The sequence below is a fragment of the Toxorhynchites rutilus genome, chromosome 2, assembly GCF_029784135.1.
Source record: "Toxorhynchites rutilus septentrionalis strain SRP chromosome 2, ASM2978413v1, whole genome shotgun sequence".
NCBI classification, from domain to species: Eukaryota; Metazoa; Arthropoda; class Insecta; order Diptera; family Culicidae; genus Toxorhynchites; species Toxorhynchites rutilus.
This window is the reverse complement of record NC_073745.1, coordinates 92,776,753-92,789,230: the sequence shown is the minus strand read 5'-3', so window position 1 is coordinate 92,789,230 and position 12,478 is coordinate 92,776,753. Positions and strand designations below refer to the sequence as shown.

The 12,478-nt window shown below is 37.1% G+C and overlaps 1 protein-coding gene across 1 annotated transcript in view; it reads left to right on the top strand.

Annotated features, from left to right (window-relative positions):
* Window positions 1-12,478, top strand: part of LOC129764271 (protein enabled) — an 80,770-nt gene that overhangs the window by 13,824 nt on the left and 54,468 nt on the right. The window contains exons 2-3 of the mRNA XM_055763190.1: window positions 4,360-4,681; window positions 4,847-5,220. Coding sequence (XP_055619165.1) covers window positions 4,360-4,681; window positions 4,847-5,220 — 696 coding nt within the window. The remainder of the gene's footprint in view (window positions 1-4,359; window positions 4,682-4,846; window positions 5,221-12,478) is intronic.

Genomic DNA, 12,478 nt, shown 5'->3' with positions numbered 1-12,478 from the left:
AAACAGAAACTGATCAGTAGCGTCGGTCAGAAGCATAATTTTCATATGAAACATCTGATGAGTTTCAAGGAATTTGCCAAAAGCAGAAAATGATTCAGGTTTTCTTTAGACGGATATTAAAATTATGGAAAAAGAACTACAGAATAGTTTTAAAAATATTAATTTGAAAACTTTGCAATGATTGATTCATTTTTTTTTTATTTGAAACTTAAATATTTTTTCGATAGTTATAGTTATAGTTATAGTTATAATTATAATTATTAGTCATTTAGGACAATCGAAATTAGACCTTTCGCCATGTTTCAATCGGTCTATGGGAGCTACATTTTTAGTCCTCAATTACATCCCATAGCGCATTTATCGAGTCCAAATAAACATCCTTTGGATACGTCAGGATTTCGTTCTAAAAATGCCACCAAGCGGGTAGATTGCTGTTTGTTTATCTTTTCTTTCTTAAAAAGCAAGACAAGATTCAAAATGTTAGTTAAAAAGCTAAATAAATCCGAAATTAAACTTACTCCATTCCGCGTGACTAGCTTTCACCATCTATAACACAAGTGATAAATATACTTGTTTTTCCCCGTCACGTGACAGTATCTGGTGGTATTCATAATAACACCGAGTTCATCAAAGTTGTCACGACGGATGAATTCTTCCGGATTCCGGATTCCGGCACGCCCGAAAGAGGGCCGGAGATATTATCCGAGCGCACGCGTCATATTAACCACATTACCAGATGTTAGAGTATCACGTTGTGCAACCAACGACGCATTCACACTTACCGTTTGTAGGGCATTATCGACAATCCCGGAAATTGTCATGCTAAAAGGCCGGGTCTATGAACCACGGACAGTTCATCCATTAACGCTTCTCATATGGGCCTCAACTTTAGTGCTATTTGGAACACACTCTACACGCCGCTCTATAGCGAATCAATTCGGCAATGTCTGGAAGTTTCATTTAGTATTAATAATAGTAGGGTGTCCTAGAGTGGTGGGCAGAGAAATGTAATTTGAAATCTTTGATTCATCGATGATTTTCTCAGTATATATTATCGATACGGAAAAAATGTTTTTAATTTGTTTTTTATAAAGTACATAAGGGCAAATTGAAATACGGGATAAGTTAAACCGGAAGCCATAACTTTTACTAGAAATGATACATTGACGAGATAAAAATATATATAGTAAACATGATCTTTTAACCTTCCTTATGACAGCCATTACCAGAATATTGGAATGCTTTAACGGATTCCGCGCCTTTGTTTACTTTTCCTTGTTCGGTGGAATCAAAACAAACATTTTTGCGTGCTAACTCAATCGGTCCGAGAACACTACTTTTTTTAATATCCCCAGAATTGCACGACTGGTAATCAAATAGGGATAATCAAGTGTAGTGGTGTCGAAAACTAAACTGAAAAATCTTTTTCCGTATAGCTCAGAGCACTTTAACTCACCCCATGTTTTTTTCAACCCTGGGGTAAGTTGAAACCAGTGAAAATCGACTATTTTTTAAACATTGCTACATATGCCGGATGTTATTTGTCGGTGATGAATTTGTATGAATGAATGATGATAAAAATAAGAATCATTCATGTTTCGTTCTCCAGTATGTTTTGCGTAATTTATGAATACACAGACATGAGACAAAAAAATGTTAATTTTGCAACTAGGGGTCGTTCAAATATTACGTAACGCAATTTTTTACTATTTCAGACTCACTCTTCCCTACATAACATGTAACAAATGCGTTACGTAATATATGAATATTCGAATGATCCCATAAACCTCATTAGTTGCCGTTTTGAGTGGCTCTACTCTGACACGAAAGCGTCTAAAATAGTATTCTTGATGTTTTTGTTTTGTATATTGATTAGTAGTATGTAGTGCCCATCTTATTGTGCTTCCGAGGCCGAGTGGCCGAGTGTCACACCTAACATGTCGGGGATTCGGGTTCGATTCCCGTTCTGGTCAGGGGTATTTTTCGCCAAAGAAATTTCCTCCGATTTGCACTGTGGTCACGCGTATTCTAGAGCTTGCCACACAGAATGTTCATTCAAGGCGTGTTATTTGGCATAGAAATCTCAACTAAGTACACATACATATGACGCAAGTAATACTACATTGAGATGGCAAAGTTTCGCTAGGAACGTTAGTTCCATTTAAGAAGAACAAGAAAAAGTGTCCATTTTGCGTGTATCAGACTACTCCCCACATCTCACGTGTACCAAACCCTCTTTTTTCAATTGTTCATATGTAATTCCTTCAACTTACTGTTTCATAAATCAGTTGTAGATAGTTCGAGAAGCAAATCCGCACCTTCAACTCATGATAGTTTGCGTTTCAACTTACCCTGCTCTACAATGCATATAAAAATTAAACATTTTGATTATTGATTCTTTTACAAAACATCCAGTGGGAATTTCAATTTTTTATCGAAAGTCATCTGCCATTCCTTATATATGCAGTAAACAAACTGATTTAGTAATAGACAACTTTTAAGTTGAACTTCAAAAAAAAAAACGTTTCAAATTGCCCCGTTATTAGATATTATGTTTATTGAAAAATTTCTTCTCATTAGTATTATTATTTCTCATTATTTATAAATTAACTAGCTGACCCGGCAAACTTCGTCGCGCCCAAAGTTTATTTTTCGTTATCCCAACCACGGTTTCTTTGCACTTTCGAACGAAGATTAATTTCGTAATTGTAGAACATATGCGAATTGAATTTTTCGAACTTTTCCATTTTTTTCAGAGCTTTCCGAAAATTTTCAATTGTCATGTTTGGTAAAAATATGTGTATTATTTTTATGGGACCCCCTCTCCATTCCAGAGGAGGGAGGGGTGTCATACCATCATAGAAACATTTCTCGTACCTAAAAACCCTCACATCCCAAATTTGGCTCAATTTGCTTGATTATTTCTCGAGTTTGTGCTTCATTTGTGTGGCAGCCACCCCTTAGAGAGAGGGGAGAAGTGTCTATTCACCATAGAAACATTTCGTGCCCCCTAAAACCTTTACATGCCAAATTTGGCTCCATTTCAAATGAGGGGTGCATTGACACAAACAGAAGGTGGATTTTATAATCTTTTAAATCATGTGAATCTATAAAACTACTGTAAATCATGAAAAAGACAATTTTATTTATATGTTTTGAAACATTGGAATGCCTGATTTGACACAAGTGCGCTGGATTAGAGCATTCAAAAAAGTGGACAAACCATGATCATATTTTCGACTGGACAAACCAAAATCATTTACCTTATTACGTTAAATTAATTTTTCGCCAAACGCTTCTTTCAATCAATCACTTGTGGCACGTGGGGTGTGGCTCTTTCTATAACTCTTTCTAAGACACTATTTCGGTACGACTCATAGTTTTTGAGATATAAATTATCAAAGATTTCTCTCACTAAAATCGATACGCCCTTACCAAAAATAACACTAGAGTGAAAAAATTCCCAATTGCTGTGGAAAACTTATATTTCCTCCAACCCAAACGAAATACAAACTTTCATTCGGATCAAAAATACACATGTTTTGTCATTTGTCGATTTCATTTGGAATTGCTCTAGAGTAAAAGTAGTTGCTCGAATTGATTGCTCTGATATATAGGACGAATATATAGCGTGGTTAGTTTCTCGTTCTGAATCATGTTTTTCATGAAAAATATACATAATTTGCAGAAAATATTAAGATACACAACACAAAACAAGTGACAGTTAGAGTGGCGCATATATCAATAAGTGTTCTAATCTTTATAAAAACACCCATTAAAATATATCAGTTTTCTCACAAGTTGTTGTCCGATGGTTTACAACGATCACTGTCCTAATTCTGCATTTTATAGCTTTCGTAACATGGTGCTTCTTCAACGTAAAAATAGTTGAAAAGAGATTTTGTAAAAGGATTCTACAACTGGATTTTTATGAATACATGGCCATGAATGGTATACTCATCTTTTTGGTAGTAAAAAGGTAAATTAATACAGTTTATGTGTGAAGTTGGCTGTGAAACAGTAGGTTCAGTAACTGATACGTCCCCTAGGGAAAATACATTTTCTTGAACAACCCAATAAATAATCTTACACCTTGTTTAGGTTAATCACTTTTTGTGGGAGGAGCATTCGATACTCGTGTTAAATATTCGATGCGTGTATACAAAGTACATGCCAATAATCCTCTTATACTGCCATTATTCCTGCAAAATAGGCAGTCTGCTACTACTTCTCATCATCATTCAATTGAAACAAAACAATTTTGTTTGCTCCACCTTTTACTTTCGTTCCGTCTGACCTATAAAACTAATGTCTGTTTTTTTTCCTTTCCCTCCCGTTTTCTCCATCCATACATTATAGTGAGCAAAGTATTATCGGTGCCCGTGCCTCGGTGATGGTTTACGATGATGGCCAAAAGAAATGGATTCCCTCGGGTAGCTCGTCGGGGCTCAGCAAGGTGCAGATCTTCCACCACCAGCAGAACAACACATTTCGAGTGGTTGGCCGCAAGCTGCAGGACCACGAGGTTGTGATCAACTGCTCTATTATTAAGGGCCTCAAATATAACCAGGCGACAACGACTTTCCACCAGTGGCGGGATTCGAAGTTTGTCTACGGGCTTAATTTCTCCAGCCAGCAAGATGCGGAAGCGTTCGCCCGCGCCATGATGCACGCGCTAGAGGTGAGTCATAGGAAAGCTGTTCCCCTTTTTGCAGACACAGACACTTTCGTGTTCTACCCTACTACAGCTTGTGCTCACATAACGCGCGTGGGGTATCGATTTTTTTACCCTTCGCGTGCTCAAGGGGGATAATGATAATAAACAACAACTTTATCTCTGCCATAGGTGCTAAGTGGTCGCGTTCCCCCGCCCTCGATAGCGCCGATGCAAACGAATCCAGCACAGAATCAAATGGCCTATGACGAGGACATGGGCTATCGCACAATGACCCGAGAGGACGCGGCCATAATGCAGCAACAGCAGCAACTAACGATCCAACAAGTGCAGCAGCCAACCGGTCCTCCGGGAATACCAGGCGGCGGCGGTGGACCTGGGATTTTATCGCCTCAAACACCAACGTCACAGGGCATCCCCCCGGGGGGACCGAGTGTTGGAGGCGTTGTTGTGCCTAGCACCGTAATGAACCAGCAACAACAACAACAACAGCAGCAACAACAGCAACAGCAGCAGCCGCCGCAGACTCATCACCGCACCAATAGGTAAGTGGTTAGGGGTTTCGTAACTTTGTGAAATACTGTGGGACTTGTGGCAAACATCATTTCATGAAAAAAGAAGTTGAACGCTTATCCCAATCTACCTTCCGAAGTGCTTGTTACTCCCATCGATATAGAGATCCGAAAATACTTAACCAGTCATTGTCTAATCAGCTTGTTACGCTATGCTCGGCGAGAGCCTGGATGCGCGCAATGAGAGCAAGAGAGCTTTACAAGCACCACTCCTGATGAAAAAAATACTTTCCCGCTATCGTTATCGCACTATCACGATACCGACCGTTATGATGCCACCACCACTTACTTACTGGCGTGATGGTGGAACACCAAAAAAACCAACGATGAATTTCTTTGATATTCCCAACCGGAATGTTTCCTCATCTGATCCGACTGTTTCTCGGCCGACCAAACGATTGAGAAAGTTTACGCCCAGCGAAACGTTGCGGCCAACGGGCCATGCCGATGTTTCCATTCCGCCTTTGTGTGGTATCCACTTAAAAGGAGAAGTCCTTGAAGGATTCATTTTTTTTTGCATCTCATTCCGTCTCTCAACCGCGCTCGTTTCACTAGTTTGTTTTTCTGTCACATAGTATGTAGTGTAGTTGGGTTGATGCAAATCGATTCTACAGTTATGTTATCATTGCACCAGGAACAAGAAAGCTGGTAGTTTCGCAGAGTGTCGCGAGTGTCGAGCGACGTCGTGTCTCGACAATGGGAATTAGTGTTTGGCTGCAATTCAATTTCAAATTGCAGACGCGACCCTCGTTCGCCACTCCAGCGCGAGGAAAGGGTTCCATTGCATATCTCTCGCCCGATTCGCCCATCATGCAACCCGCTCGCGCTCGTCATCAGATCAACTGATTTTCCCCATTACTTCTTTCTTTCTTTGTTTTTAAGAGGCTTTAAACTTTGCAGTTCATTCGCCTCTATTCCCCATTATGCTCTTACGAGTGAAACTATACGATAATTGAGCCGTTCTGTGTGATGATTTATACATACATTATAATGGCGATGGGAATCAATAGAATGAGCTTTGGCTTTTGTGTTTTGGTGGGTGCTTCGATGTTTTATGAAAAACTAGCTGATCCGCCAAACTTTGTCCCGCCCAAAATGATTTTTTTGTTATACGAGTAATTCTAAATGAAATCGACAAATGACAAAACATGAGTATTTTTGATTCGAATGAAAGTGTGTATTCCGTTTGGGTTAGAGGAAATATGAGTTTTCCACAGCAATTGGGTTTTTTTTAACTCAAGCGTACCTATTGAAAAGGGCGTGTCGATTCGAGTAAGAGAAATCTTCGATAATTTATATCTCAAAAACTATGAGTCGTACCGAAATAGTGTCTTAGAAAGAGTTATAGAGCATTGATGGTTGAATATGAAAAACAGGTACACTGAGAAAAAAATTAGTACTCTTTTTTTATTTACAAAATAAAAATTCAATTTGCAATATCCAAAATACATATTTTTTAATTTTTTCATACAAAATAGAAGTCATGCAGAAAATTTAAAAAATGAGCCCAAGATGGTAAAACTATTTTTGACGAACTTTGTGGAACATCGAATTTTAATGAATTATCGAAACTTCGAATTTTTGTATGTTAACAATCATTTTTAGCCACAAATTATGAATCCTGATATGATTTAAAATAAAAAAGGTTATTATCAATCTCCTTCTAAATGTAGCCATTTTCGAAATATTTAAAAAAATGTTTCTAATTTATAGTGTTACTCTTTTTTATATTTTAGTACTCTATATAAAATATATTTAAAAATATTTACAGAATGAAATTTTAATTTGCGATATCAAAAAATATGTATTTTTTCAATTTTTTTCAATTTTTTCATATAAAATGGAAGTCATGTAGAAAATTTTAAAAATGGGCCAAAGATGGTAAAACTATTTTTGATGAAATTTGTGGAACATCAAATTTTCAGGAATTTTCGAAACTTCGAATTTTTGTATGTTAGTAATCATTCTTAGCCACAAATTATGAATTCTGATGTGATTTAACCCTTTCACGACCACGGGGACGCCGATGTCCCAAGCAAAAATCATGAATTAATTCAATATTTACGTAACCATTGTAAATTACTTTTTTATTTTAATATTTCGGAATGTACCTTTTTATTATTTTTTACTGGCAATACATAATATCTAACACCGTTTATTGTCTATGGTCACCGGAACGTCAGAGTTCTTTTGGCGCGAATGATCAGCTGTTTGGAATAAATAATTGATATTGTAGCAGTGCTTTTCAAGTTTTTACAGTGTCAAATTATCGTTACCTGGTAAGTAAATTGTTATTCTAAATATTCAGTAGTAATGTATTTGTGTTGTATTCTGTGATAAATCGTTATAGAGATTATGGGACACGGATGTCCCTGTCGGCGTAAAGGAATACTTTTTATACGGAATTTCATAACTTTTTGGCCTGGTGATTTATACCAAAATGCTATCATTTTCTTATTCATATTGTTGCAGAATATGTTTCGTAAGGGACGTGGAGTTTTTGAGCTTCGAGAAAATGAAATTCATCAAATTTTGATGGGTGACAATAGCGATGAGGAAGATGACTTAGTGCTTGATGAAGAAGACCAAAGACTTCTAACACAGGATGATGACCAAGGGGTATTTGATGTCGAGATTGAAGGAACGACGACTCTTCAACGGCAAGAATCACCTGAACCTTCAACATCTCGACAGGAAATCGTCACTGAAGCACATTCCAACCTTCAACCGGTTTTCAATTGGAATCCGAGAACATACCACCCAAATGTTTTTCCTGACGTGGAATATGAATTCGGAAAGGTGAAAATCTGTCAAGAAGTTGAAGCCGATACATTGACTCCTTTTGACATTTTCCGTTTAGTAACTAATTTCGACATTTTAGTTGAACGTATAGTATCCGAGTCAGTACAATACGCTCACCAAAATGGACGGGAGTTCACTATCAAAATCGATGAAATGAAAGCATTTCTTGGTGTGAATCTGGTTATGGGCTATCATATCTTGCCATCATTGAGAGATTACTGGTCTACAGAACCAGACATGGCGGTACCATTCATTTCAAATGTTATGCCAAGAACGCGATTCGAAGAAATACGCAGAAATCTACATTTCTGTAACAATGACGATGTAAGAGACATAAACAGCCCTAACTATGATCGAGCATACAAAATCCGGCCAGTTATGGATCACTTGAATACTTCATTTCAAAACGCTCTCAATAACACGAAAAAACAATCCATCGACGAGCATATGATCAAATTCAAGGGTCACAACGTAATGAAGCAATACATAAAAAATAAACCAGTAAGATGGGGTTTCAAATTATGGTGCAGATGTGATGCAGAAACGGGTTACTTATTTGAATTTGATTTATATACCGGTAAACGAACTTCAGGGACTTAGTATGGATTAGGTGAATCAGTAGTGCTGAAACTTACGACAAAGCTGGACGGCTTGGGATGTGAAATTTACATTGACAATTTCTTCAACTCACCTTTGTTGCAGTACAGACTGATTGACCAGAATATCAAGGCATGTGGGACTGTTCGAATTAACCGAAAACATCTTCCGAAAACTGCACCAGTGGATAAAAAAATGAAGCGTGGGGACATTTACACCACAAGTTTTCAAGGCATATCGTATGTGAAATGGATGGATAATAAAGCGGTACATTTCTTGACCAACTTTCTGTCACCTGTAGAAACTGATACCGTGAAACGGCGACAGGCTGGCTCAGCAGATAAAATTGACGTGAGATGTCCTAAAATTGTGTCACACTATAACAAAAATATGGGTGGAGTGGACCTAATGGACCAACTAAAAGTGTGCTATGAAATAGATCGGAGATCAAAAATAAAGTATTATCTTCGCCTATTCTTTGATCTGTTAGATATATCGATCAATAATGCACATACCGTCTACACTAAGCTTCATGAACAAAAAAAAATTGAAGGATCTCTGTTGTCGACCTTGCAATTCAGACAAGTTGTTGCTCGGAGTTTGATAAATGGTTTTACCAACAGACAAAGAGGCCTTCCAACTGCAAGAAGTAGTGTAGTACGCAAAGCAGTGAAACGACAATTACCATCGCACCCAATGGAAAAGTCGAATGCCAGAAAGAGGTGCGTACATTGTGCCAAGTACAAAAAAGAAAACCGCACAAATAATACTTGTATTTTGTGTAAAGTGCACCTTTGCTACACTAACAACAGGAATTGTTTCGCCGAGTACCACAAATAACTTGCCCTATTATATTTATATTATCTATAAATAAGTAAATAAAAGTATACTGAGTAACAAATGTACATTATTTATAACAAAACACTCTTACCAACAAGTAAACCAAAATTTAGATGTTTCAGTAGAAAGTAACCCTTAGCGACCATAGGGACATATTTGTCCCATAAATTTCAAAAAAAAATGTAAGAGTTTTTGGAATTTTTAGTATAAATTATGTTTTTAGGGTGCCTATTAATTCATTACATCTAGGTAAATTGATTTAATAATGTACCGTAACCTTATGGTCCTGAAAGGGTTAAAACAAAAAAGGCTAGTTTTTAGTTGAATTCGTTGCATTTTTAGTTTAATTTGTATGTAATATATGTTTATGTTAACCAAAGAAGGAAATCTTAGTAATAAAATTTCCAATTTTATGAAATAAACCCATCTTTTTAGAAACATTTCTTGTACCCTAAAACCTCCACATGTAAAATGTGGCTCCATTTGCTCGAGTAGTTCCCGAGTTATGCAGCCCATCCTCCCCTTAAAAACAGGGGAGTGCCGAACCAGTATAGGAATATTGCGATGAACGTATGTAAAAAAGTGACCTTTGAATTTTCGACCGGGAGTTCCAGCAAAATGTCGATTGTCTTAAAAAAGCTTGAAATGTCGTGATGATTCGGGGATGTAAATAAAGTCTGTGTTACGGAAGAATATTGCTGACTGGCGGACTCGGTGAATAGAAAAAGTTACTTTCCGACACTTTATGCTTCGACCGACCACTTATGCGAAAACTTTCCTCCACTTTGGATCAAAAAAGAAAGACGAATCTCAACTGCGCACTTCACTCGTTGATGGTTTTATTGGAATGACTTTTTGTGGTGATTGTCCAAGGTTATTAATGACAGTAATCATTTCCGTTCGATGTTTTTGTGTGACGTTTGCGTTTTATGTGATGGTTGCGTTTTTGTGCGTTTCATAAAAGGTAAGTAAATAGAGGTAAGTACAATTCGTGAGTTATTTGTGTACGATTTCTTTTTCGTGTTTAATTAATTCTTAATTTTTTTATTTTCAGGATCTGGAGCTGTTCTTGACAGTCTGATTTTTCTCAAATTTTTTTTGGAAAAATCGAGATGGATATTTTCTTCGACCATCCAAGGAGCCAAAGGAGTCTAAGGAGCCTAAGGAGCCAGCCATCTAAAATAGACCAATTCAAAGTTACTACTACTACAAAGTTACTACTTACTACTATGATGTATTTTTTCTCCTTGAAACATTATTTTATACAAAAACCGAGCTAAACCTCCGCGATTCAAATATGCTACTACTGCTACAAAGTCGAATCAAAATATATCACTCCTGCTACAAATTCACACTCCCCCCGATGACAGGCAATGAAGTTGTCGCTTGTCAGACACAAATCAACGGCAAAGACCTCTGCATTGCCTTGTTATGAATCCCTCCTGAAACCATGGTTGGCCACCATCAATTCATTGATATTTTAGATTCCTTGCGAGAAACTCGGCTAATCCAAGGCAGCTTCAACTAGCATGGGACGTGTTGGGGATTTCGCGCCATGTTGATATGATCAGTGTGATTTCTTCAGAATGACAATTTTATATATTGAGGATGCGACTAGGATAGCTCATCCAGCTCGGGAAAGTACTCTAGATATGCCACTCCATTCTTCTTCATTGTCATTGAATTGCGCTTTCAAGGTAATTCAAGATCCCCACGGTAGTGGCTCATAAGAATCGTGTATATGCCTCCACTTGTCGACGACAGCTAATAAGAAGTACTCGGAGGTCTATTTTAAAAATCTATCCGCTTCCAAAAATTTTAGAAAATTTGGCACTTTTGAAAATACCAACCCTTGTAACCCAAATTTAGGAATTAGATTGAAACGAAATTTGAATTAAAACGATTAAACGGCGTCAATACAAGTTTGTACAAGTGGATCGAATTGAACAATTCGCTGTAAAGTACGCAGTTTGGCCGCATAAGTAAGGAAACGCACGATTGTCTGCTCTATTCTAAAATCCAAATGCATTGGCTTCGAATGGTCTCCGTGTTGATAGGAGCAAAACTCGAGAAAGGAATTGCCCGATCTAGGGCTGTCTTCATTCTATCATATTTTCTGTATCAAACATTTATTCCATGCAACGGATGAAAAATCTTGCACGAGAATTGTGCCGAAAATAATCTGATATTATAATGTCGAGTTTTGTTAGAAGTACACTAAAGTCGTTTTTTACGCGGTTTTTTTATATGCGGTTTTATTTTACGCGGTTTTTGGAATTTACGCGGTTTTATTTTACGCAGATTTTGGAATTTACGCGATTTTCTTTCACGCGGTTTTTGTTTACGCAGCACGTATCCCCCGCGTAAAAAGCGACTCCAGTGTACTGAAAATTTATAGTAAAAATTAATTTTAAAGGTACATTAGAAGATCAAACAAAGAACAGTTCTGCGATTGGGCCCATGAACGTGCGCTTAGTAAGAAAACGTGGATGTGATAACGAAAAAGTAAATTTTGGGCGGGCAAAGTTTGCCTAGTAATAAATGTTTTTCTATATATTTTGTATATCACAGGGAAAAAGTATTTAAATTATACATATTGTAGAAAAACCACAGATATTTCATTACAAAAAAAACTGTTTCAAATATATCACATTTCCCTAATATCACGCGAAAATTTTTATTGAGAGTGATATAATCGAGACGTTACTGTATAAATCCCACACGAATAAAAAAATCTCCTATCCAATTCAACGATATCAATAGCTGTCTATTGATGTTGGTTTCTAGCTAACATTTTATATTGTTCTTAATACCTCTAAACGAAATAGAGTAATAACTGATTCACTTAGATTAAAGGTTAGAAACCGAACCGTTCATCAAATTGAACTGTTTTACCCATCTCTAAATGAAAGTAGACGAATCATTGTGGTGCTACCGAACGGCCTAACGATTAATTCGAAGCTCTTCTGTTCACAACAGGATAGATTACACG